Below are 25663 nucleotides of genomic sequence, written 5' to 3'. Positions count from 1 at the left end.
TTTCTTTTGAGTTGGTTTTTGCCTTTGGAGACGCAGATACACACAGAGCAAAAGAGTGGGAGAGAGAGAGAGGGAGCGAGTGTTGTGATCGATCAGCTGTTCGCAGCGACGACAGCTGCCCCCGTTTGACCTCTCAGCCTATCTCCTTCCACTGCCGGTAGAACTCCAAGATGTTCTTTAGCTCCATGCCTGCCGAGCCTGCCGCCTGGATCGCCGACTGGGAGGGAAAAACAAACAGACATGCAAATTAATACAAAACATGAGATAACAAAACCAGTCTTTTACATAAAGTACAGCTGATACAAATGTTGCTCTAACAAACATCTGTTGAAAAGAAAGAAAGATTAAAACTGTCATATCTAATGGCTACAATCTTAAAGCCACCAGGGCGTTAGTCTGCTTCAAGACAGGCAAGGCTGTGTGTTAACTTTGTTTGCATGTAGCACTGATACTACACAGGCTGAAGGTTTTGTAGTTTTGTAGATTACAACACAAATATAAAACTATCAAGTCAGTCCACTGTAGTTTGAGATTATTCAAATACTGTGTTATGGGATTTCAAAAAGTCATTTTCCATAACCTTTCAAAAATAGTACATATACAGTACAGGCCAAAAGTTTGGACACACCTTCTCATTCAATGCGTTTTCTTTATTTTCATGACTATTTACATCGTAGATTCTCACTGAAGGCATCAAAACTATGAATGAACACATGTGGAGTTATGTACTTAACAAAAAAAGGTGAAATAACTGAAAACATGTTTTATATTCTAGTTTCTTCAAAATAGCCACCCTTTGCTCTGATTACTGCTTTGCACACTCTTGGCATTCTCTCCATGAGCTTCAAGAGGTAGTCACCTGAAATGGTTTCCACTTCACAGGTGTGCCTTATCAGGGTTAATTAGTGGAATTTCTTGCTTTATCAATGGGGTTGGGACCATCAGTTGTGTTGTGCAGAAGTCAGGTTAATACACCGCCGACAGCCCTATTGGACAACTGTTAAAATTCATATTATGGCAAGAACCAATCAGCTAACTAAAGAAAAACGAGTGGCCATCATTACTTTAAGAAATGAAGGTCAGTCAGTCTGGAAAATTGCAAAAACTTTAAATGTGTCCCCAAGTGGAGTCGCAAAAACCATCAAGCGCTACAACGAAACTGGCACACATGAGGACCGACCCAGGAAAGGAAGACCAAGAGTCACCTCTGCTTCTGAGGATAAGTTCATCCGAGTCACCAGCCTCAGAAATCGCAAGTTAACAGCAGCTCAGATCAGAGACCAGATGAATGCCACACAGAGTTCTATCAGCAGACCCATCTCTAGAACAACTGTTAAGAGGAGACTGTGCCAATCAGGCCTTCATGGTCAAATAGCTGCTAGGAAACCACTGCTAAGGAGAGGCAACAAGCAGAAGAGATTTGTTTGGGCCAAGAAACACAAGGAATGGACATTAGACCAGTGGAAATCTGTGCTTTGGTCTGATGAGTCCAAATTTGAGATCTTTGGTTCCAACCGCCGTGTCTTTGTGAGACGCAGAAAAGGTGAACGGATGGATTCCACATGCCTGGTTCCCACTGTGAAGCATGGAGGAGGAGGTGTGATGGTGTGGGGGTGTTTTGCTGGTGACACTGTTGGGGATTTATTCAAAATTGAAGGCACACTGAACCAGCATGGCTACCACAGCATCCTGCAGCGACATGCCATCCCATCCGGTTTGCGTTTAGTTGGACGATCATTTATTTTTCAACAGGACAATGACCCCAAACACACCTCCAGGTGTGTAAGGGCTATTTGACCAAGAAGGAGAGTGATGGAGTGCTGCGGCAGATGACCTGGCCTCCACAGTCACCGGACCTGAACCCAATCGAGATGGTTTGGGGTGAGCTGGACCGCAGAGTGAAGGCAAAGGGGCCAACAAGTGCTAAACACCTCTGGGAACTCCTTCAAGACTGTTGGAAAACCATTTCAGGTGACTACCTCTTGAAGCTTATCGAGAGAATGCCAAGAGTGTGCAAAGCAGTAATCAGAGCAAAGGGTGGCTATTTTGAAGAAACTAGAATATAAAACATGTTTTCAGTTATTTCACCTTTTTTTGTTAAGTACATAACTCCACATGTGTTCATTCATAGTTTTGATGCCTTCAGTGAGAATCTACAATGTAAATAGTCATGAAAATAAAGAAAACGCATTGAATGAGAAGGTGTGCCCAAACTTTTGGCCTGTACTGTATATAGTATATATACTTCAATATAGTGCTGCAAAGAATGCACATACTCTTTTAAATATCTTTATTTATCTTTATTATTTATGCACATAGCATGGACGTGGGGAGTAGGGTTGCTGAGGACCCTATCACCAGGTATTATCCAGTCACTAGTAGGGTAGCACACCCAAATCAAAAGTGATAACTGAATTTAAGGAATTCAATTGTGCTGTTGAAGTCAATAGTTTAGTTGGAAACTATGTCAATATGGAGAGTTAAGGGATCGCATACTGATAAACTATGCTTTTTCCCCCTTATATTACAGTTCTTCTTCTTCTTTCGGCTGTTCCCTTTAAGGTGCGGACACACCAAACCGACATCAAAGAACTAGCGGCGACGAAAGCCAACTGTTGTGTCGTCTACATCGCCTCACGTTGCCTTGTATCAGTTGCATTTGAACACACTACACGGACTACATCCGTTGGCCAAGTAGCACGCAGGCTCCACTTCACTCAGCTGCCCGATAAACCCGCTGCTTCTTCCCACTTTAACCTGAATAACAAACCAGGGCTCTGTACTCTGGTTGAATCCAAACGGCGAGCCGGGGCTAGCTCAGAGACTAGCAGAGGCTAACTGGCTGTGCTTCCCTCCGGTCATGCTGCGGCTAATGCTCCGCTAGCCGCTCCCAGCTAGCTCCGGTTTGTTATTCAGGTTAAAGTAGGAAGAAGCAGTGGGTCTGTCGGGCAGCTGAGTGAAGTGGAGCCTGAGGAGGAAGCACCAGTTAGCCCCGAGTTCACTACAGGCAGATTCACTCGCTACAGGGGCGAGGAAATAAAACCTGAACAGCCAATCAGAGTTATCTCTCTCACCGACAAGCTCCGCCGCTGATTCAACATGCTCAATCGGCCGAAAAGCCGCCAACGCCGAAGGGCCGATGGTGCGGAACACACCGCAAAAACTGGGGCGACAGACGCTCACCGATGGCCCGACTTTGGTCGACGGCCGACCGTCGGCTTGGTGTGTCAGGGTCTTTAGGGGTTGCCACGGCAAATCATCTGCCTCCATCTAACCCTATCCTCTACATCCTCTTCTCTCACACCAACTGACTTCATGTCCTCTTTCACTACATCCATAAATCTCCTCTTTGGTCTTCCTCGAGGCCTCTTGCCTGGCAGTTCCAACCTCTGCATCCCTCCAGACCATCTCAGTCTGGCCTCTCTGACTTTATCTCCAAAACATCTAACATGAGCTGTCCCTCTGATGCACTCATTCCTCGTCACTCCCAAAGTGAACCTCAACATCTTCGTCTCTTTTACCTCCAGCTCTGCCTCCTGTCTTTTCCTCAGTGCCGCCATCTCCAAACCAAACAACATCGCTGGTCTCACCACTGTCTTGTACACCTTTCCTTTAAATCTTGCTGCTACTCTTCTATAACAAATCATGCCTGAAATGGCTTGCATACTTTTCTTCACCTCTTTTTCCGCACTCTCCGTCGCTCTGGACTGTTGACCCTAAGTACTTAAAATCCTCCACCTTCTTTATTTTACAGTTAATATTATTAATTTTCTGATGTGTAGAGATTAATACCAGCACAGTTAACATTTTGAGTTCCACAACAATCCTGTTTTAAGGATTGTCTAAGAACACCCTGAAAGATGTGACCCACCCCTGTCATAACCTGTTCTCTCTGTTACCCTCCGGGAGGCGCTGCAGAGCACTCAAAGCTCGGACCTCCAGACTGAAAGACAGTTTTTATCCGAGAGCCATCACTGAACTGAACAGATCAAACACTGTCCCACCATTGTGTCATGAACTATATTGTGAATCAAGCATGCAATAATGGGTCAACTTGTGCAATACTACTTTAAATGTTATTATTATTTTATTTTATTTTATTTTTCAAATATATTTATGGATTTGGGATGATTGTATACGTGTATGTGTTGTGTATTTAATACTGTCTATTTTCAATATTTCAGGTATGGCACAGCAAATTTCGTTGTACTCCTTGTGCAATGACAGTAAAGTCTATTCTTGTGTATCTACATACATATATATATATATATATATATATATATATATATATATATATATATATATATGTGTTAGACACTTCATTGTTCTTTGAATAGGCTGGTTGTCCTTTTCCTTAGAAAGACAAATATACAGCTTTAATTTGAAGGGGTTTATTGATTGTAAGGAACAAAACATTTACTGGAAACAAGTCTTCTCATGTCTAGGGGAGACCCATGGGCCTTTTCATCGAGATATCATGAGGTGAGAGTTCAAGAGGCCCCTTTGAAAATGGCCGTGCCAGTTGTTCCCTCACCAAAATGTACCCTAACTTTGGAGCTTTATTTAGCCTCTTTCCTGACAAGCTACGCTCACATGGTTGGTACCAATAGATGTCTTAAGTTGTCTGGTTTCACAAGATACCACCACCTTTGCTTGCTAGCTTACAAATGAGCATGCCACAGCCTCTTAAAGACAGCAATGTGGGCCTCCAATTATTTTTGCCAGGGAGGCCAGTTGGGGGGCCAGCGATTGCATCAGGGTGGCCAATGCCCCCCCCCACCTTTGGGGTGCCACAGGGTCCAGTGCAGGTAGAATGCACATCAGCAGGCTTGCATTACATACAGTAACAGTACGTCTGGCATATGAAATGATTGTACCATCGCTGCTCTGCATTTAATGAACAAATCTATTGCCTGCATTCAGACGCCGTCTCATCGTTGCATGATAGACTACAACTCCCAAGTAGAAGACATTTATGCTCTTCATTAACACTGCTACATACAGATATATCTATATTCCTTGTACAGCGAGTGACTGACCTTCATTGCTGCTGACTGAGTGCAAAGCTCTTCCACTTGATGGCCCGTAAGAATGGTCACCATGCCGGCTGTATCTTCGTCTCCGTTGCTCTGGGAGACTGTTAGCTGACGACAGCTGTCCACCATCTTGTATAAATGCCTGGGGAAAAAAAAAAAAAAAGCATACCAATCAAAATAGAAGCCACGCTCATCTAGTGAGTATTCTAGAAGACAAATGGAGGAGAGCATGGTTTACCAGGCTTCGATGTCCTGACGTTTCAGTTTATCTCTTTCAAAACTTCGACCAGACTCCTTTTGGCAGCGTATGTACCTACAGAGGGATGTGATACAGGACATTCAAGAAATCCTCAAAATAAGCTGTGTGGTAAAATTGATGTTTGAGTTCAACATATCAGGAAACAAAAAACTATTTCACATCCACTTAAAAAAAAGTGCAGCGGGAAACTACATCAGTCACTAGACATGAAATACAAACACCCACCTGTTGCCTTTGCGAAATTCGGACTCCAGGAAGCGAATGCCGTCCCTTGCACCAGCATTCTCCTTCTTCAACCTGTCGAGACCATCGATCACTATAAACACAGAAATAGTTTGGATTAAGTACCTGAGCAGCCATGTCAGCAACAGACGTTTGAATTTGAGTCAGAAACCGACTTTTTGAAAAGACAGAGAATTATGTTATGTCGTTATGTGTTCAAATTGGCACATTTACCTTTACTGGACTATCCATCTACCTGTTCATTTTCATTGTCCTAGATAACAGCTTGGGACATTATGTGAATCAAGTGTCTTCAAACCAGAGCTGTCACCAGGGCTGCAGCTAATCACTTATCCATTAATCTACATTTTTTTCCTATTGAAAATGAATTGTTTAGTCTATAAAATCTCAAAGAAACTGTGAAAAATGTCCATCACAGGTTAATGGTGGCATCTTTTAATAGCTTCTGTCCGACCAACAATTTTCTGTCAGTTGACTGCTTGATTATTAATCACCTGCAATTAATTGTTTCAGCACTGACATGTCTGCTATATTTTTTTGCGAATTAAAACAGCAAAGTACAAATATTTTATTGTACAATTAAGTGTGAAATACAACTCTACATGCATCAAACATTAAACAAGAATCATTTATCTGGGACAAGACACGAAAAGTGACAGGGAACCAAAACAAACAGAAATGAGATGGATTATTAGGTTCATTTCATAAAATACTTTTGGACATAAAATGCACTTGATAACATTAAAATCTGAGGCTGAATGTCCAGAAGAATAACTCCCTTGTTTGGCAATACACTTGTGTCTAAATATGTGTTTCTGCAGGGTTCCCAAATGTAAATTTAAGACTTTTTTAAGACATTTTCAATACCACACGAAATGCAATTTAATACCTGTTGGTGATGGAAAATCTAGGAATAAAATGACCTAGAATTCTTTATTGTTAAAATTCTTTTTTCCCGTAACTTCCTCGCAGTGTGTTTCAATAATTCCTCTGATTAATTAAATTAACGTGACCTGGATCACCATAAGTGGCAGGAAACGGACGGCTGTGTTAACCAATTTAGAATGATTGAAGAATTTGCTAAAATAGAAACTTGACCATTATGAGACGATGAGCTCTCTTGCTACTGGAGCAAGCAGTGTTGACACTGTTTGTTACAGGTCTGATGGTGCTGACTGAAAGTCTTGCAGCACAATCCACTGTCACAACAATCCCACTGCGACTTTAGAGGTGTATGACGTCTCCCAAAAGCCCACAGTCGGATACAAATATATGCTGTAATTATTATCATGGTCTATGTAAGGCTTTTGTGAGTTAAATTTAAGATTTTTTAAGGCCTTTTTATGAGAAAAATGAATTAAATGTTTTTTTAAGACTATTTAAAACCTGCAGGTGCCCTTTAAAGGTGCATATATTATTTAGGATAATGTCGGTGTCAGTTTTCATGGTAGACATCTCGTAACACGTCAGATTACTGAATGGGAAATTTCGTCTTATAATAAAGTAGTAGTCTGTCTTCTGTTTTGCATGATTGTCCCTCTCTACAGTAGAGTCAGAGATCATGAAAAGCTGCAAATCACTGACTCTAGCGTGTTTAATACACTACACAAAAGTGGCCTGAACACAACACAATACACTGCTCGGGACAGACAGTGAATGAGGCGGTGCACTGACCTGTCCGTGGGATGATGATGATGAAGCAGCCGCTGCCGGCCAGCTGCCGGATGAGATTCAGATGCTGGCAGAGAGCCGCTGTGTCTGGCACCAGGTAGGGAGACATGGATGACTGGGCTTTAGGCTGCTGAAGGCTGCCCTCTAGCTGCGACACCTCCAACTGCAGGAACAGACAGGAAACGATCCAACAGCTGATAAGATGGAATTCATGCAGGATGTATTGTGTGGATTTCATGGTCACAGGAATATGATTTAACTACCTGAGGGTTCATATAATGTTTGCACTACCTCCTTTACATGATTCTGGTGAGAGTTCGGTGAGATTTTCACAGATGTCAGCTGGTTCATGTTAATGTCAGCTGAACTACATGCCTCCTAACAACATCATGTTTCCCAAAGTGGATCTTAAACTCAATAAAAAAAAAGTCATGCAAATCAGTTTTTGCATCCACAAAAACACATACAAATTTTTTTTACATTTTCTATCTCTCTAACTCTGCTCTTTCGGCAGTGATGACTGTGTCAGCACACAGCTCTGTCTATGCTGTATCACTGGGAAACACAGACAGGGTAAACACTCAGTGGAAAGAGCGATAATATTAAAAACCTGTAGTCGAAGCTGGGCCATATCCCTCATCAAGCGATTTCGACGAGCCTCCTCTTCAGCCTGGACAAACACAGATAAAGACAGGAGAGTCAACATCAAAAGGGACGGCTGCTTTGCTCAAAACTAAAAAACATTTTGATTCCAGGTCATTAATGAAGCATTCTTCACATTTATTTAATTCAACAGTTACACAACAACACACTTTTAACGGTCTAGACGCCACGCAAGATAATGAGACTTGACTGAATGCAGGCCCCCCTGTTGTTCTTCTTCCTTGTTCTGTTCAGACGTCACTCACCATTCGGAACTGGGCCTTCGCCTGCTGCACCAGATTATCCTGCTCGGATTGGCTGATGCTGGTGAAGATGCCCGCCTCCGGGTTGAAGTGCAGCACGTTGCCCTGGAGATTTGTCAGGAAGTGGCCAAAACTGCGAATGCAACACACTCGCACCACACACTGGAGGAGAGAGAAGAAGAAAATCAAGCTTTGATATGTTTGATAATTAAATACTGAGCTGGAGAAATGAGCTTCAGAAGGACTTTTACTCCAACTACAACATTTACTGTGTGTGTAACCAAGGGCACATGTGTGTGTCTTAATATGCTTTAGTGTCGAAACATGTCCTGTTAAAGGGACAGTCCACCCAATAATTACAAATACATTTGTTTTTTCTCTTACTCTCTAATGTAGATAGCTTTGGTGTGAGTTGATGAGTGTTGGAGATATCAGCCACAGAGAAGTTGGCTTCAATAAAACTAGATGGCACTCAGCTTGTGGTGCCCAAAGTGCCAAAAAAACAAATACATCTGAAAAACTCTACAGCAATGTCTCTTTACAGAAATCATGACCTGGTTACTCAAGATAATCCACAGACCTTGTTGTGAGCAGTTTCATGTAGGAACTATTTTCTTTCTACTTAACTACACCCACCAACTGTATCACTGCGCATCTACTCATGGACGAGAGGATTGTGCTTGTGACAGCGAGAGACGTAAACATTAATGCCGTCCTCCTCGGTCTAGCTGTAACGTTAGCTAGCTCAGTGGTGCTAGGTGAGCTAGCAGTAGATGCATACTTCCTTCTGAGCGACAGAATGATGACATATACTTATGTATCTTAAATTTATTATATAAACAATATGCACACCAACGTTTAAAGCTGCTCTAATTAATTGAGTTGACCAACACGAATGATTTCAGTTCCAGTCTGAATTAATTCAATTTTTGTCATCTCCACATTGCACTGCAGCAAGTAAAATTAATTTTTATCTATCTGGAAAAATGCTGGAAGCTACTATCTGCGCTTTGTGACACACTCTTGCTATCTGTTCCCAAAGTTTGTCTTGAAATGGGCAAAGGAGCTTTTAGGTTTGTTGCCCCTGCAGCCTGGAATCTGCTGCAGACTGAGTTGGGTCTTTGGGAGCAGGTCTCTGTAACTGTTTTCAAAAGTAGCTTGAGAGAGTTGGAGGTAAGTTCATCAGGCTGTAGATGCCTTGACTGAATATTTGCCCCCATGTGATGCAGGATATCTTGACCTGTTTTATTTTTGGTATGCTGTGATTCTAAAATTCATTTTTTATGGTCTGTTATCTTGTCTGCAACTTTGTTTAATGTGCTGCTGTCTTGGCACAGATGCTCTCGTAAAGGAGCTGATTAATCTCAGTGAGGTTTTTCCTGGTTGAATAAATTTTAAATTAAAAAGAAAAAAGTAAATTAGATTTGGATTCTGTGTACAGGTTATCCTGATATATTAGTAATTATAAAAACATTCTACACTGAAAATAATTTTGTCTAGGATATTAACACTGCTTTGATATTTGCAAACATACTGGCTCAAAAAAAAGAAAACACAACTGGCAAAAATCATGCGCCATGATTCAATAAAATAAGCTGGTAACTGGCACGGTGGAGCTGATACCTTTTGGTGTTTTCCAGTATTTTTAGCCAGCACTGAACACATGTAAACCCTAAACCTTGTGTGTGTATCTGTGTGTGCGTACCTCCTGTAGGGAGCTGAGGGAGGGGTTGCGGCGAGTATAATCAAGGCGGCGGTGAGCAACGGTGAGAGCAGGCAGGTGTCTCAGAGCCAAATCCTCCGGCAGCAGCAGACTCTGGACCAAACCAGGCTGCTCACACTCATTTAACAGCTCCGTCACCTCTGCGTTCAGACCGAGCTCTGCAGCACACACATGAATAAATAAATAAAGGAGCTGTAGACTCAGACAACACACTCATGCACAGTGTGTAAAAATCACACAGGAAGACAAATATTCAGTGTGAGAGCTGAGTTATTAGCACTGTTTGTTAAGTGAGTGCACACAGTACAGGGATGAAATAAGAGCTCCGAGAGCAAATTCATATCACAATGATCAGAAGACATCATACATATAAAATATCTAATAATGTGTAACATCACATGTTAATCAGTGAATTAATCATGGACATGAAGTCTAAAACTCTAAATCTCATTTTTCAAAAGCTTGTAATTGACACTTGTTTTTTTCATACCAATACACAGATGTGTAGAATGAAACAGACTAAATAATAATATTGAAATGATAAAAATATCATGATCTTTATTAGGAACTTTGAACGGACTGTCTTTGACCACTCATTGAAAGGAACAGTTCAAAATTTTGGGAGATATGGTTATCTACATTGTTGCCAAGTGTTAGATAAAAAGACTGATGGCACTCCCGTGTCAGCAGGGGATTAATTTAGCTTATCATAAACACTGGAAACTAGGAAACAGCTGGCCTGGCTCTTTCCTATCTTAATTTCCAATTAACAGTTGTATCTGGGTAGTTTAATCTGTACAAAACCTGAGATGTAAAAACAGAGATTTCTATGCAAGTAAATATGTTGCAAAATGTGAGAGCTTGTCGACTTGATGTAAGAACTTAACTTAACTCAACCTGCTGAGTCAGCAAACTTTCTGTTGCTGTGGTTACTAGTGTTGCACGGTATACTGGTACCAATGGTAGACCGCGGTACTAAAACACCATGGTACATATGATACCATAATGTTGGAGTAACGTAGTACTACAGTACCTCATGGTACCACTACTGTGGGATAAGTTCAAAGTCCAATCACAACAGGGTGAGTGTCCATTCGCTGTCCAATACGGCGCGCGCTGGCCACCTGGCACTCAATATGCTGCTGCAGTAACATTTCAGGTATTAGCTGAGCTATTGAGGATCTTTAAGCGGTGAAAGTTATTATTTATTTAATTTTACTTGTAGGCTAGATTTGTTTATATGCTACAGTGATTTGTTTTCCACTACAGAGCTCTACGGTGCAAGCATTTTACTCGCATTGGCGACTAAAAATAGTTTTGTGTGAACAAAAGAAATCATTCAGGAGCACGCTGTGCGAGTACAGATTTCAACCAGCAGCAGAAACGAATGGCGAATCCTGCCGGTTGTGGGTTGAACGGGGGTCATAGACAGGAATACGGCGGCCATAGTGCTCCGCGGCGCAAGATAACGGCTTACTGGCGACCAAGAAGCCGGCTCCTGGTTCAATAATTTCCTCTTTATTGGTGTCATGACTGCCCAGAAATACCTGAACAACCGAGCTGTGGCGTCACACAGGTATGTGACGTGTCAGAGGAGAAACGAGCCGTTCACATTTCTCTCTTTGTGGCAGGTAACGGCCCACAAACCTCACCGCACTGAAGGGACTGTTCTTTACTTGTCAGGGGAGGAGGGTGGCTGGTTAATTTTTATTTTATTTATTTATTTTATTTTGATCCCCCCTATGTTAATCACTTATTGATGCTGTTTTTGAAGTATGAATAAGTCAATAAGTAATTTATTCCATTGAAATATCAGTGATGTATTATAGAAAAGTGATTTATCTTTTTATAAATGACAAAAGGCACATCTGCCTGATTTTTGCTGTGGTATCATGATACTACTCAGAACCGTGATACTTTCACTGGTATTGTACCGTGGGTCCCAATTTTGGTACCGTGGGTCCCAATTTTGGTACCGTGACAACACTAGCGGTAACACAGATTAGACCCATCACTGCTGCTGGTCACCAGCCCTATTGTGACACCCAACGCTGGAGTTTGCACTAGCTGAATTTGACTACAGCTGCTCACTGAAGGTTTGTCTCCAGAACTGCTGCCACTCTCCTCCTTGCAAAGTGATCTCCTTACAGTGGGAAGTGAGGTAGAGGGACCGCAGGGTGCGCTAGCTTAGCAGTACTCAACCTTTTTCATGTCATGGAACCCTGTTGGTCCCGGACCCCTAGTTGTGCTAGCTAGTAGGCTTGTGCGGGTTTGAAAATTTTCCAACCGGTTTGATTTAAAGCCAAATATCTAACCGAACCGATATATCGAATTATATACCTAATTTTACCACTGGGGTCGCATTCGAGCTATTTCTCCCAATAAAAGCCCATTATAGGTGTAATGCGCTTCCAATCCACTAGGTGGCGGTAATGCTGTATTAACCGCCAACACACAAGGTTACACAAGAAGAAGAAGACGCAGAAGGACACCAAGGAACCTTCCTCCGACTCCGCTCTCTCAGTGGAGACACGGCGGATGAGAGGGCTGAGCGAGAGGACGTTCCTGTAGTAGTTCCAGCCCCCCAAATAGTACCAGGAACTTCTTCAGTGGAAACAGGTTACTAGGTCAAATGACTGCTAAAGTCTGATTTATGGTCCTGCGTTAAATCAACGACGTACCTACGTCACGCCGTCGTGAACCCTTCGAACTTCTCCGTCACTCCATTTCGTCGCGGTGCAATTCACCGCCAGAGCGGTAGGGGGCTGCGTTCCTTTCCTGAATGGTTATCGTCATCTCTAGTTGATTCTTTGTTTAGCTTCCGGCTTGGTCCATGCTCCGTCCGTGTACAGCAACAAGATGCTTAAAGATGGCGGGGATGGCGCAATCTGGAAATACGGAACCGGAAATGCGTTGCTACCAAGAAAACCAATCACAGCCCTATCGGTCTGTGCTGGGTCTGCGTCGCCTCGACGTGTAGTTACATTTTTTGGGAGGTGCATGTCAGGCTACGCCGGGGGCTACGGCGAGCCTCCTGTGTAGCCACGTACCCTACGACGTAGGTACGTTGTTGATTTAACGCAGGACCATAAATCAGGCTTTACTCCCTCGAACTTTTCCCCGCCCCCAATGAAATTTGATCTCTCACAGCAGCAGCAGACAGCTGAGCGGAGCGGAGCTGAGGAGGAAGCCTCTTGAGACAAACTAAACAAAACACTTGTAGGCTCCTCCACTTCATTTACAAACAAACATAAACCTTATTAAGTTGTCATAATGCATGTTACAATACAACATAAGTTGAATATAGTCCCTTGACACACCGCCGATGTGAAAAGCCTTTTTTTTTTTTCTCTCCCCCGGTTTATCTGGTTGACGTGAATTAAACTGGGTGGAGCTCTTAAACCGGACCGAACCAGTTAAACCGGAAATCGGCACAAGCCTAGTAGCTAGCTAATTCTTGTCTCATTCTTGGTCTGATGAGCTGTCTATTCCTCAATTTCAATTCCCAATATCTCCATTTTCCAAGCTGTAGAAGTGTTACAAAAGTCCAGGCACGCAGATTTGTCACTTTGGAATGTAAGAGAGCAACTTTGTGAAGCTGCAGTGACTGATTTGGGGGGTTGTTACCACCAAGTTTGGCTGTACTCAAGTAAATAAACACACACACACACACACACACACACACACACACACACACACAAACAAATGTTGGATTACAGGTTTGCAATTCTCCTTGTATTTATGTAAACATCTAAACATTTGTATATGTGACTTCTCATTCAGAAAACTGGTGAATGAATATTTTTCATGAGTGAAAATTTCAGCATACAAGTTTCCATTTTTCTACGAGCTCCCATGTGTTTTTTTGCTTTTCCTCTGACTTCCACGTCAGCGCACATGATGTGTGAATATTTTGTAAAAGTGAAAACTGAAACATACAAGTTCAGATTTTTGTTCACACATCAAGTCTTGAAGCTCTCGCAACTTGCAACACATTTACTTCCAAGGAGTTGTGGCTTTACAGGTTGTGACATGCTGAAACTATTTCTTGGCCTCTTCATTGTTTTTACCTTTGGACAAAGCCAGGCTAGCTGTGCCCCTGTTAAGCAAAGCTAATCACCTGCTATTGCTAGCCTTTTATTTAGCATACAAATATTAGAATGGGACCAATCCTCTCATCCAGTTCTTGGCAAGAAGGAAAATAAAAGTAATGTTCCCAAAATGTTTTACAACTCCTTTAAATGAGCGGTCTAGGTAATGTCTTCACTCTGTGCCTCACAAGACATTTTAGAATTAGTGGACCCAGTGGGAATAAAACCTCGATAGTGTTGTGCCATGCTGTGCCTACTGAGCCATACAGGAGCGTAAATCTTTATGCAGTGTATCAGTAACTCACCAGCCTCGAGCATCTTGCTGCCATCTGGTAGCAGGTTGAGCAGCACAGACAGTCGGTTCCACAGGCTTTGAGAACTCTGCAGGCAGAATGAAGGAGTTTGTTAATCATACACTGAAAATGACAAAATTTTGTAGAAGAAAAAAAAAGCCGGACATTCTGCCCCCTCACCTGTGCACACATGAGGATAATGTCTGTGTTTGTCCTTAGCCAATCAACAAAGACCTTCACCACCTGGATCAGCCCCTGATTGGCCAGGATCTCCAGCTTCTCTAAGAGGGTTTTCTCACTGTGCATTGACTGGGTGCTGTGTTGGCTGCCTTCTGAATCCGAGTCCAAGTCTAGAGGAGGGGACACAAGACGAGTTTGATTTCGGCAAAGTCACATTTTGAGTTCTTCGTGAATATCCAATAAAAAAGGAACAGATGAAGAAGAAAACGTCCTGAATAAGTAACTGGGAAAAGCACACAAAAAAAGACACGTTACATGTAACACAGAGGCAAAAAGCACATTACCGTTTTCATTGGTTCCGTTGGCAGTACCAGGGTTCATATCACAGGTTGAGTCCCCGGGAGGAGGGGGTGTCTCTTGGGAAGGGGGAGCAGAGGCGTCAGAAGGGGTGGGAATACCTGATGAAGATGAGGCTTGAGGCCTCAACAACATGTTGCTGAAGGTTGGCGCCAGGCGGAAGCAGCGCTTTGCCTGGAAGAGTTGGGAGGACATGGCCTGGAGGTTACTGCTGATGCTGGCGTCGCTGGGCATGAGAGGCCCGTTGGTGGTTGGAGGTGTATCACCGTCCCTGTCGCCTCCTTCTTCCTTGGGCTGGTCTTCTTCTTCCTCTTCATCCTGGTGTTCCCGTGCCTGACCCTCCAAGTTGTCTGAGTTCTCCGTGTCCTCTATGTCTTCCAGGTCCGAGCGAGACTCCTGGCTGTTCATGTCCGAGTCAGTTTCTACATCGAACGCTGTTCCCCCTTCCTCCTCCTCTTCCTCTGAGCCACTCCCCCAGCTGCCCTCCTCACCCAGGGGGTCTCTCTTAGTCTCCTTTCTGATCGAAGGAGGATTGAGTGGGGTTCCTGTCGTGGTGGCGCCTGCTGAGTCAGCGTGACCCCTCCTCTCGTCATCCTCATCTTCATCCTCTTCGCTCTCAAAGCCTTCGCTCAGGTCGCTCTCATCCTCCCCTCGAGTGTCCTTGCGGGCGCAGCGGCGTCGGCGGAGCCTAGAGAGGCGGGTGTACTTCTTTTTCTGTCTCTGCTTCTCTTCTTCCAACTTGCGCTGCTCTTCCACGCTGCAGTGCTTTTTGGCGCCAACCCTTTTACAGCCATCTTCATCCTTCTCCTCCTCCTCATCTTCTTGCTCCAGGGAGCCGTTCTGCAGAGGCTTCTCATCAGAGCGATCTGTCGCTGGGGCTGACAAGTCCCTCATCTCCAGGTCATCTACATTAGAAAAGAAAAATTCAGTGTTTTTTTGTGTCCATTGAGTTTGTTTGTCTCTTTTAACAACATATTCCACATTACATAACTAATATTGTCCACTGGGATAGTCTCGAAAAAGCCTGCCAGAAGAAGTGAATAAATATGGTCAACTTTAAGCTGCTCTTGTCTTGCAGAAACTTTACTTACAGCTGTACTTCTACCAAAAGATTATATTTTAAAACCACAAAAAGCAGTGCTTTAATCCTAAAATATGTTGCTAATGAGAATACACCAGGATTTATGTATTGATCTATGTTTGTTCTATGTTACAAACACAGGCTGAGAGACTGAACTACCTTCCCCGCCATATATGGAGACAGAGATTTCCCCTCTCACCTGTGGCGTCAGTGTGAAGTTGGGGCACCTGGCTCTCCGCTTCCTCCAGCTCAGCCTGCAGCCGGATGTTGACGTGGTTCACCAGATGGGAGAACAGGGCCAGAGTAAAAGCTATGGACGCACTGTACTGCTTCGATCCTAAAGACACAGTGCAACATTTGTTAGTACAAAAAAATTTTTTTTTATTTGAACTGTTATTTGAACAAAGGCCTGGTGATAAGCAATGCTACTAGACAGCAATTCCTAGGGTAGACCGAATCATGTACAGATAAAAGGAATCAGCTGATAAATTAAAAAAATAAATAACAGAGATGTTGTTACCATTCTATACTGTGTCCTCCAGAGAGTAGTAACTAGTTTATTTTTAACTGAAAATGTCCTGCCCAGCTCATCTCATTAAATTCACTCATTAACAAAACAAAAAAAAATATCAAGGAAACCTCATCTAAAATGTTTATTTATATTATGGGTTGTGCAAAGAAAATGTATTTTGGCTGATATCTCTTGAGATTTTTTTCAAAAGTCGAGTGCTATGTTTCTCAAATGGGAATACTGGTATTCCTGGGGGGTACTTTGTAGTATTGCAAAGGGTATGTGAATTTTTTAAAAATGTTAATTTGAGAAATATCAGTCATGCATAATTCCTAAAATAAGTAAAAATAATTTCTCCTGCTTCCTGCCACAGTCCAAAGACATGCAGGTTAATTGGTGACTCTAAATTGCCCGTAGCTGTGAGTGTGAGCATGTATAGTTGTCTCTCTCTCTGTGTCAGCCCTGTGATAGTCTGACGACTTGTCCTGGGTGTACCCCAACGCCCTCTCGCCTAATGTCCAGCCCCCCACAACCCTAAAGCGTATAAGCAGTTACAGATATTGAATATTTTCAATGCAGTCTTAAACTCTTAACAACTGCTCCAGCAAACACATTCATCTTTTATGTTTACATCTGGCGGTAAGGTTGAAGAACTGAAACTTCCTTTGTGTGCCAAGCGTGTGGGAGAACTATGGTGGCTGAGGCAAAAATGCAAATGGCCCTATCTAGAGCCAGTGTTTGGTTTGTTGGTTCTGGGCTACTGTAAAAACAACATGACAGACTCCATCGAGGAGGACCTGCTCCATATGTAGATATAAATGGCTCATTTTAAGGTACCAAAAACACGACAAGTCTTATTTCAGGAGGTTATAAACGAATGAAAACAGTTATGAATATCATATACCTTGTCTGCCAATATATCCCCCAAAGTCCTACCCACTGGACTTTAAAACTCAGTATCAGTCCAAATATCAATATTAGTATAGGCATCAGAAACCCTGTATCAGTGGAGCTTTAAGAAAAATAAAAACTTTCTGTAATATGTACTTCTTGAGATTTATATTTTTAATTTCATGCTAGTGTCCAAATTTCAGTCTGGGAGTCAATCCATCATAGATCCTCTTATGATGGCAAGAGACATGGACTACTTCAGTGGGTGTTTTGTGAGGCCTTCTTGGCTAGTTAACTGCACAGCTCCACAAAAATAAAATTAAAATCTGGTTGGTGTCTTCACCCCCTTCTACTCGTTATTCCAAGCCTCATCTGACCTGGATATGCAGGCCCACTGTAGATTGTAACAGCTTTTTAAGGGGCATTTACAGAAAAACTTTACTGTTTGTTCACTACTCTTTTATAGTTATCATTTAAAAACCCAAAACATCCTTCACATCACACTAACACTAACCTCCCCTCTTCAGGCTGTGCACCACCATCAGACAAGTGACCACCATCTTGAAGACGAGGGTGTCAGGCAGCACGGGGCAGGAGCTGTCAGCGTGCTGCTGCTGCTCCTCCTCTTCCTCGCTGGGGGAGTGGTGAGCAATGCCATGTGTCGGCGGCGGCAGGTAAAACAGCACCAAGTTGAAGTCCTCCAGCACCGACTGGCAGAGTGACGTCAGCTCCGTCTCCATCAGACTGGATACAGACAGAGGAGAGGAAGCAATAGCATAAAAAGGATGCACTGAAAATACAGGTGAGCACTATTCATTAATGAATAATCCAAGGAAAACACTGCAGAGAATCAGTGGACCAGGGGTCACGATATGCTCACTTTTTGTCCTTCATATATCTTTTTTTTCCCCCGAACATTTCACAGACAGTAAACACTCAAATCTGTTGACCTGTGTCCACACTTCACAAAACCAAATATTTGATTTTAATATCACTTCTGCAGGTGAGAGGTTAGATACTATAGATGGACTGATTTGATAATAACTAAACACACAAACTGTACCACACTGTGCTCATATAGTCTTGAAGGAACACTTTTCCCACAAAATGATCGACAACCTTGAATTCATGAAGAAAACTTTGTCGTATGCCTCCACGGTGAACGAAGAATTCAAAAAATGAGAAAATTCTTGTTGAACTGGAGCACAAGCGGTCACAACCTCAAGGGCTGAAAATGAAGCCAACACTAAAGAGCCAAAAACTGTTTCTTTGAACGGCCGCTTGTCCCCACAGACCCCCCCGTGTTAAAATGCTCAACTTTACAGCCGAAATAAACAGCCTGATACAAAAAACGGTTTTGGTCTCTGTAGCTAAGTTCCCCTTGCATGACAACAGTACGTGGGGTGAATTTTCATATAACTCATGCATTTACATTTGATTAAAGCTTAAAGTTATGCACAATTAAGGGCGGGCTGCTTTGAGTCACAGGCTGTCTGCCATAGTGCCCTCTGTTTCTCAGTCACATCCACCCCTCGCTCCTCCACAGCACCAGCCTCTCGCTGATGGCAACGGCCGTTAAGCTGAACGTGAGGCTTCAAAATGGGATTCCACAAACCAATGTGTGACATCATGTTAGGCTAAGTCCATTATTTCTACAGTCTATGATGCTTGGCCAAGCGTGCCACTCATCCATGTGTGAGACTGTTTGTGCCGAAATGTTTTAAATAATAATGTTAAGCAAAATGTATGTGTTTGAAAAGTACTGAGCATACAGCTGTGTAAATGAGACTGGAATTATACTGTATGAGTTGTGTGAGAGTATGAAAAGAGTTTTTGATGTACTTTTGCTGTTGTTAAAAGTGGTCTCTTTTTTTTTTTTTTCTTAAGAGATATTTTTTGGAGCATTTGCCTTTAATGGACAGGACAGTTTGAAGAGGGGAGAGATAGAGAGGGGGGATGACATGCAGCAAAGGGCCACAGGCTGGACTCGAACCCGGGTCGCTGCGGCAACAGCCTTGTACATGGGGCGCCTGCTCTACCCACCAAGCCACCGACGCCCCAAAAAGTGGTCTCTGTTTACTTCAATTCATTAAAAACTTCCTCCCTTTTTGGATTCTTCGTTCACCGTGGAGGCTTGTAAGAAAAACAAAGTGCGATCCAAGTAAGCACGAGCACTCTCACCTGTTCTTGGGCTGCAGCAGACTCTGAAGGTACATGAAGCTCACCAAGAGGCGCTTAATATCTTTTGATCTGCAAAAAAAAGTCATGCCAAAATTAAGGAAATCATAAATACAGATATTATGACTCTGTATCTAATTCTCCATGTCCATTAAATATTGTCATGTTTGTGAAGCACTTGTGATTGTGGTGAAATTATCAAAGCAAAACATTTTTTTTACAGAAACAGTGGTGTGTTGAATGTCCTGTTGGTGCATGTTGGTACTCTTATCAGTGCTTTTACTATTGCTGAGACATTCTCTGTGTCCTCTGAGTAATTAAACACAAAAATATTGAGAACAGGGAATGTTTAAAAGCAAGCTACTTTGTTTTTTTAATGCTGAGAGTTAAAGAAAAGATTGATACTACTCTCATGCCTGTACACTACATGTGAAGTTTGAGCCAGCAGCCTTTAGCAAAAAGAATGGAAGCCGGAGGGGAAACAGCTAGTCTGGGTCTATCCAAAGGTACAAAGGTTATATCTTGTTTGTTTAATTTGGACACAAACATAAGTAACACAAGTGTGGAATCTCTTCATCCCACCCAAATAAGCAAAGAGGCTTAGTTCCCAAAATGTGGATAACAGATGTGTTATATCTATGGTGTTGCAAAAGATTTTCTGTATATCACAATATATATAATGTAGCACAATCTGGTGCAAAAAGTTTTCACACCGTACACATCACACCTAAGTGAAGTGTTATTTGTATAAATGAAACAACAACAACAGCATTGTTTTGTGTCCAGGTGGCAAAATAATGTGTTAATCTTATTTGCTCCATGCACACTGGTAATCTAAATAATCCCATAATAGACAGGCAAGATGACCTATATTTATGCTTTTTCCCTCCAGAGTTTTCTTCAGCACACCAGGCATTATCTCTCAAACTGTTTATTTACATGCTTCATTTGTATGCATATTTGTCTGTTATTCCTACTGATTCCTGTAACTTTTGTTGCTTCAACAACCTAATTTCCCCACGGGGATCATCAATTATCTAATCCAATCTGCAGAGAGATGCTGCTTCATCCCACCACTGGTTAGAGCGCCTTTGTGATTCAAACGGCGGCCAGGCGGGTCGGTAATTATGTGAAACCCCAGATGTCAATTGGGACTAGATTAAAATTACTCTGGGATGTCAGCACACTGAAGTCAAAATATTCTGTTTATTTTAGAGGGGTTTTTTTTCCCACCAGGCAAACCTGAAAAACCATTAGTAATTACACCACTGCTGTCCAGAGAGGGCTCGTGATCAAAGGAGGCCTCAGAGGAACTTTGTGTTTGTGTTTCTTGCGACTCTCCTATGAGTACTCCTCACCTTTGTCGAGATGGAGACAGCTTCTTCATTTCCTGCTTCTTCACCTGGTGGTACATCTTGGCGGCTTTGTCAAACAGACGCTTCAGGTTGCCATAGGCACCCTCGAAGGGGGCATCTGATTGGATGCTAGCACAAATAAAATATATGTTAAGTTAAACTTATTGGGTTGTAATTCAGTTCTAAACATCACACATAACTTAACATAAACATTCCTCACCAGCGTAGGTAGTAGTAGGTTGCTTCAACGTTGTAGAACTTGCTCCCGGCCAATGTGCCCAGTTGGTTAAAAGGCATTCCTGTAGAGAGGCGGGTGAGGAAATGAGTAAACCGGACTGAGAATCATTACCTAATGTTCTGTCTAATAACCAAATGTCCTGTTCAATCTGAAAAAATAAAGCTAATGCATGTGATGTAAGGCTGCCCCCTGAAAGTCAAAGACTTGAATCATCAGTTGGAGACCCCTAGTCAACTGAGACTTGTCAAATCGAGCAGTTGGGGATTTTTTTTTGGTCAGTCAAGTGTGCAGTGTACTTCTGTGTACATTTTGGTCCCCAGATATAGCTGCAGAGTGAGCGCCACTCGCTTTCATGCTGCTCTCCAGTACAGGCAGCTATGGACCCAGACCCAGGGTGAGTCTGACTGAGAAGCTGCCAGAGGAAGAGAGGCAATGCCCATTCAGCCTCCAACATAATGTTATCTTCTGCCTTCTGCTTAGAAGTGGTGAATATACAGCTCACAACAAGACAATGCAGTCTCTGGCTTCTGTTTAATATCTGCTGTCGCCAAAAAATGTTGCACCGTAGTTAGCATGAATTAGCTTGGAGCGCTAACTTGGCTTGTTTACTATATTATGTTAACGTTGTTGTCATCCTGAACGTCACGTCGTACCCTGTTCAACCTCTTTAACTCTATATGTAAATAAATAACAAAGTCAAATATTCGTATTGAGCGTCTAACTCCAATTTGGCAGACATAATTCTGAGCTGTGTACAGCCTTGTCAAAATGTTGCAGTGCTATAAGCCAAGATTCGGACACCAAAACACTTTGGACATTCACTCATTTTCCGTAACCGGCCATGTTGTTGAGCTAGTTTGCTGTCTCTGTCATGTAGGTGTCCATTAGTCATTCACTCTGCAGCAGAAAACGACACTTCAAAATAAAAGCTCTAAGCTGGAAATTTACTGTACTTAAAAATTAAGTGTCTTTTTACAAACTTGACATTTTTGCTAGTCTCCTGTGGTCCTTTAAGAATGGACCTGCAACCCACTGCACTAAAGCATACAGTTCTGATCAATGTACAAATTCCACCTATCAGCACCTTTAAAGCTTGCTAATCAGCACAAAAACCCTACAATAAAAATGTCAATAATACTAACATTATATATAATAACAAGCTGCTACTACAAGTTACTTGTCCTAGCTAAGAAATAGTCTGGCAAACAACTGCCTGTGAAACGACAAATTGTTGTTCTTAAAGTAGGTTTTTGTACAGATTAAAAGAGCCAAGACATAATGTGTTCAATAGTGAGTTTTAGATGAGATGGTAGGTAGATTTTGTTACCTTTGGACAGAGCCAGGCTAGCTGCCCCCCCCCCCCCTTTCCAGTCTTTATGCTACGCTAAGCTAAGCTAAACAGCTGCTAGCTCTAGCTGCATATTGAGCTTACAGATGTGAGTGGTATGGAGCTAACCAGTGTTAAAACACATAATATATTTGCAGTGTAAACATCACATTCCTCCACAGTAACATTATCAAGAGAATTAACAAGTGTAAGTGTTCGTCTTTAAAAGCTTTCTTTTTCTATTGAACAACAGAGTTTTAACACTTTTGTCACTGTTACTGCTCGTCATAGAATCACGCCTGATAAAAGCATTTTCCAAGCTTTCTAGAAGCATCATGTTCCTGCCACTCTCCAGCTCAGAAAACACATACTTTACCAGCTTCTCCCCGACCATGGCAACAGCAAAGTGCTGTGTTATTAAGAAATCTAACATTACAGTCACTCACCCACGTGTGGCATGACAGACAGCGCCTGATGGTAAAACCTTTCAGCCAGCTGCTCAGCCTCGACTCCGGCAAGTTCATTCTGATAACGGGCTGCACAGGAAACATTGAAGTAACAGAAAAAGTAACAAACGTTAACAACAAGATGGACTTTGGCTGAAAAATAAAAAATGTTCACAGGTTCAATTAAATTTTCTTTTATCTATCCAGAGGCAAACCGAAAATGGTGCAGACATAATTCCATTTGCTTAATAACTGTCAGCTTAATAATGAAAAATCAATCAAAATGCTGATATCTCTGTATCACATAAGTCTGAACCAACCAAACAGACTCCTGCCAATTATGCGCTATAGCTTTAGCCAAAATTTCCCACGCTGAATGACACACACATGCTGTCTCACACCTCTAGAAGCTGGGTTGAGAGATAGAATAATTGCACAGTCTATTATCATGTTATTACCTAGATCTCCAAGGTAGACCAGACAGCGATGACAGGCCATCTGTGCCCACTCCATCTCCTTGGGGGTGGCTGACACTGGTTTCTTTCGGCCTGCGGGGAACAATTACACAATGTGTTTTTTTTCCCTTTCATTTAAAGCATTTAGCTGATGCACTTATGGAAAATGACTTGGAATTATGTAACCAAAGAGCTTAAATTCCAGCAAAGCAACGATTTGCAAACAGCAGATTGTTTGAATGTATGAAACAGCACCTTGTTATTTCTTGATAACATAAATTTAGTAGTAGGAGTATTCAGCCCCTGTTGTCTGAGGGTTTCTGAGGCAAAGGACAAGCACCAGCTGCACAGAACCACATACTTGGGCGACCCTGCACCTGTCTATCTTCGCTGACAATAGACTGACTTGGCACTTCTCCACCCATTTGTCTGCTTTGCATCATACAAGGGAACACCGACATCTGATACGAGACTGAATTAAGACAAGGGACACATAAACACCTGGTGTAAATGCAACTGTGTGACCACACTATTCATTATCTGGAGTGTGAAAGTACCAGCTGTAAGTGATGGGCATCTTTCCAGGGGACCCTTTCAGGGAGTTTGAGCAGTGTGAATATCAAATCCACAAGTTTCAAAACATGTATAATACCATGCTGAATGGGATTTACACCCATTTCACAAGTGTAGTAAATCTAAATGGTGCAAAGGTGGCAAAAGCAATGCGTCTGTGCAGGTTCATTTCTCCCTAGAATTGAGTGCTTTAACATTATCACAAACTATTTTGTAAAGAAAAAGATTTTGTGTTGTTATAGCAGGAAAAGCATAGGTCAATGATGGCTCTGTTTCAGGCCACGTCCACACTAATACACTTAAATTTTAAAACAGCATTTTGAAAGGAAACGATCTCCATAAACAACGGTGTGAAATTGTCATGGTACAATTACCGTCTCAGAAAATATTGCGGTTTCACAGTATTACAGAATTCGTATTATAATAACTTTGTATAACCCTTAAAGGAATGAATATGGAAGTATGAGTAAAAAGTCTCCCCTTTGAAATTAACTATAATAAACCGATAAAACCAGTTTGCTGCAACCCTAGTACATGCAAGCATTTCAGCAGTGCTTCAGAAATAATCTCCATCTTTATTAACTCGCCTGAAAACACATACCACATGACCATTTACATACACTAGGCGTATGTGCTGATGTAAACAGGAAGCAGACTGTCTACTCTGAGGCTGGTTGCTTGGTTACAGAAAATACTACAGAGATGGCGAAAAGTAAGACCAGAGATTTCTTTGCGTAGACCGACGATGAAATGAACTGTTACTGAAAGAAACACGTGAGTATAAAGCAGGAGAAAACAGACTGGGAGTTGTTACAAAGCAAATATTAAGCCCAGTTCAGAACAAAGATTCACAATGAGACAAAACTGATTTTGAATGCTGCAGAGAAAAGTTGCAGCGGCGTGAACTGGCCAGTCTGAGCTTGATTCAAGCCGGCTGATGGTGTCATCTGCAACTCAGCTGGTCAAATTGCCGGGCGGCTGGTTTTAGAACGTAAAGCACGTCACCTGTTTCAACAGCCAATTGGCTTGGAGTGAAGTCCGCTGGTCAAGTCAAAATGACCGAAGACAGTGTGTTCGCTTGCTGTTTCCTGCTAATGGTGTGTCTGTGTCGGAGGGTGAGTTGCTGCTCCTGCTCGCTGTATGTATGTTTATTATTAATACAGTCCATCTGATGCTTGTTTTCTTTGTTTTTTCTACTGTTTCATCACTACTACAAATGCAGCTGTAGCCAGTATCTCACTATCACTATCCTCATTCATATTTTAAGAAGCTACAAATTATATTCAGCCACAAAATAAACCTGAAAAGCTGCAAATCAGAACAGAAGTACAGAGAGTTGTTGCATAGAGATGATACACCATCTCATCTAGTTGTATTGGTGTGAACCGGCAGGTTTTTAGAACGTTGCAGAACGGCACATTGCACGTAGTTGCCTGTTTCAGCTCGTCACGTCCTGAATCCATGGTTTGAACTGGGCTTCAGAGAGGTACCAGGAGCATGATCCATCGCTGGGGAAGCCATGGCAATGGGAAAGAGTACCCACACAAGAAGGATGAAATCACAAGAGGTATGGAGACTTAACTATAATGTTTTGACTTGACAAGATGTGACTGATAAGACATAGTTGGGAAGCAAACATGAATGTCTGCATCATGGTTTTCGAAAGTCTCTTGTTTCCATGCGTCCAGATTAGAGTTTTCAAACCTAAAGAGGGTCAGCAGCATTTTCAAAGGTCTGCATTTTAGTGATTCCAAAACGCCCAAGTAGTATGGACACTGGGCATGAACGCAGCAATAGTTATGCGTTTTAAAATGAAGACGTATCAATGTGAATGTACCCGTATTCTTGTA

General features: G+C 42.3%; 1 protein-coding gene across 1 annotated transcript in view; it reads right to left on the bottom strand.

The window, feature by feature from the left end:
• smg5 (SMG5 nonsense mediated mRNA decay factor) overlaps window positions 1–25663 on the bottom strand; it is a 29545-nt gene continuing 3882 nt past the window's right edge. Inside the window, exons 5-22 of the mRNA XM_033640956.2 lie at window positions 23244–23333; window positions 22786–22875; window positions 20995–21073; window positions 20778–20903; window positions 19423–19491; window positions 17756–17985; window positions 16039–16176; window positions 14746–15663; window positions 14402–14571; window positions 14234–14309; window positions 9820–9995; window positions 8118–8276; window positions 7820–7879; window positions 7213–7372; window positions 5521–5611; window positions 5275–5349; window positions 5040–5178; window positions 1–217 (exon numbers count right to left, since the gene is read on the bottom strand). Of these exons, the coding sequence (XP_033496847.2) occupies window positions 134–217; window positions 5040–5178; window positions 5275–5349; window positions 5521–5611; window positions 7213–7372; window positions 7820–7879; window positions 8118–8276; window positions 9820–9995; window positions 14234–14309; window positions 14402–14571; window positions 14746–15663; window positions 16039–16176; window positions 17756–17985; window positions 19423–19491; window positions 20778–20903; window positions 20995–21073; window positions 22786–22875; window positions 23244–23333 (2930 nt within the window). The 3' untranslated portion in view covers window positions 1–133. The remainder of the gene's footprint in view (window positions 218–5039; window positions 5179–5274; window positions 5350–5520; window positions 5612–7212; window positions 7373–7819; window positions 7880–8117; window positions 8277–9819; window positions 9996–14233; window positions 14310–14401; window positions 14572–14745; window positions 15664–16038; window positions 16177–17755; window positions 17986–19422; window positions 19492–20777; window positions 20904–20994; window positions 21074–22785; window positions 22876–23243; window positions 23334–25663) is intronic.

The sequence above is a fragment of the Epinephelus lanceolatus genome, chromosome 10, assembly GCF_041903045.1.
Source record: "Epinephelus lanceolatus isolate andai-2023 chromosome 10, ASM4190304v1, whole genome shotgun sequence".
Classification (NCBI taxonomy): Eukaryota; Metazoa; Chordata; class Actinopteri; order Perciformes; family Serranidae; genus Epinephelus; species Epinephelus lanceolatus.
Note: the sequence above shows the minus strand (reverse complement) of the source record. Positions and strands in the feature narration are given on the sequence as shown.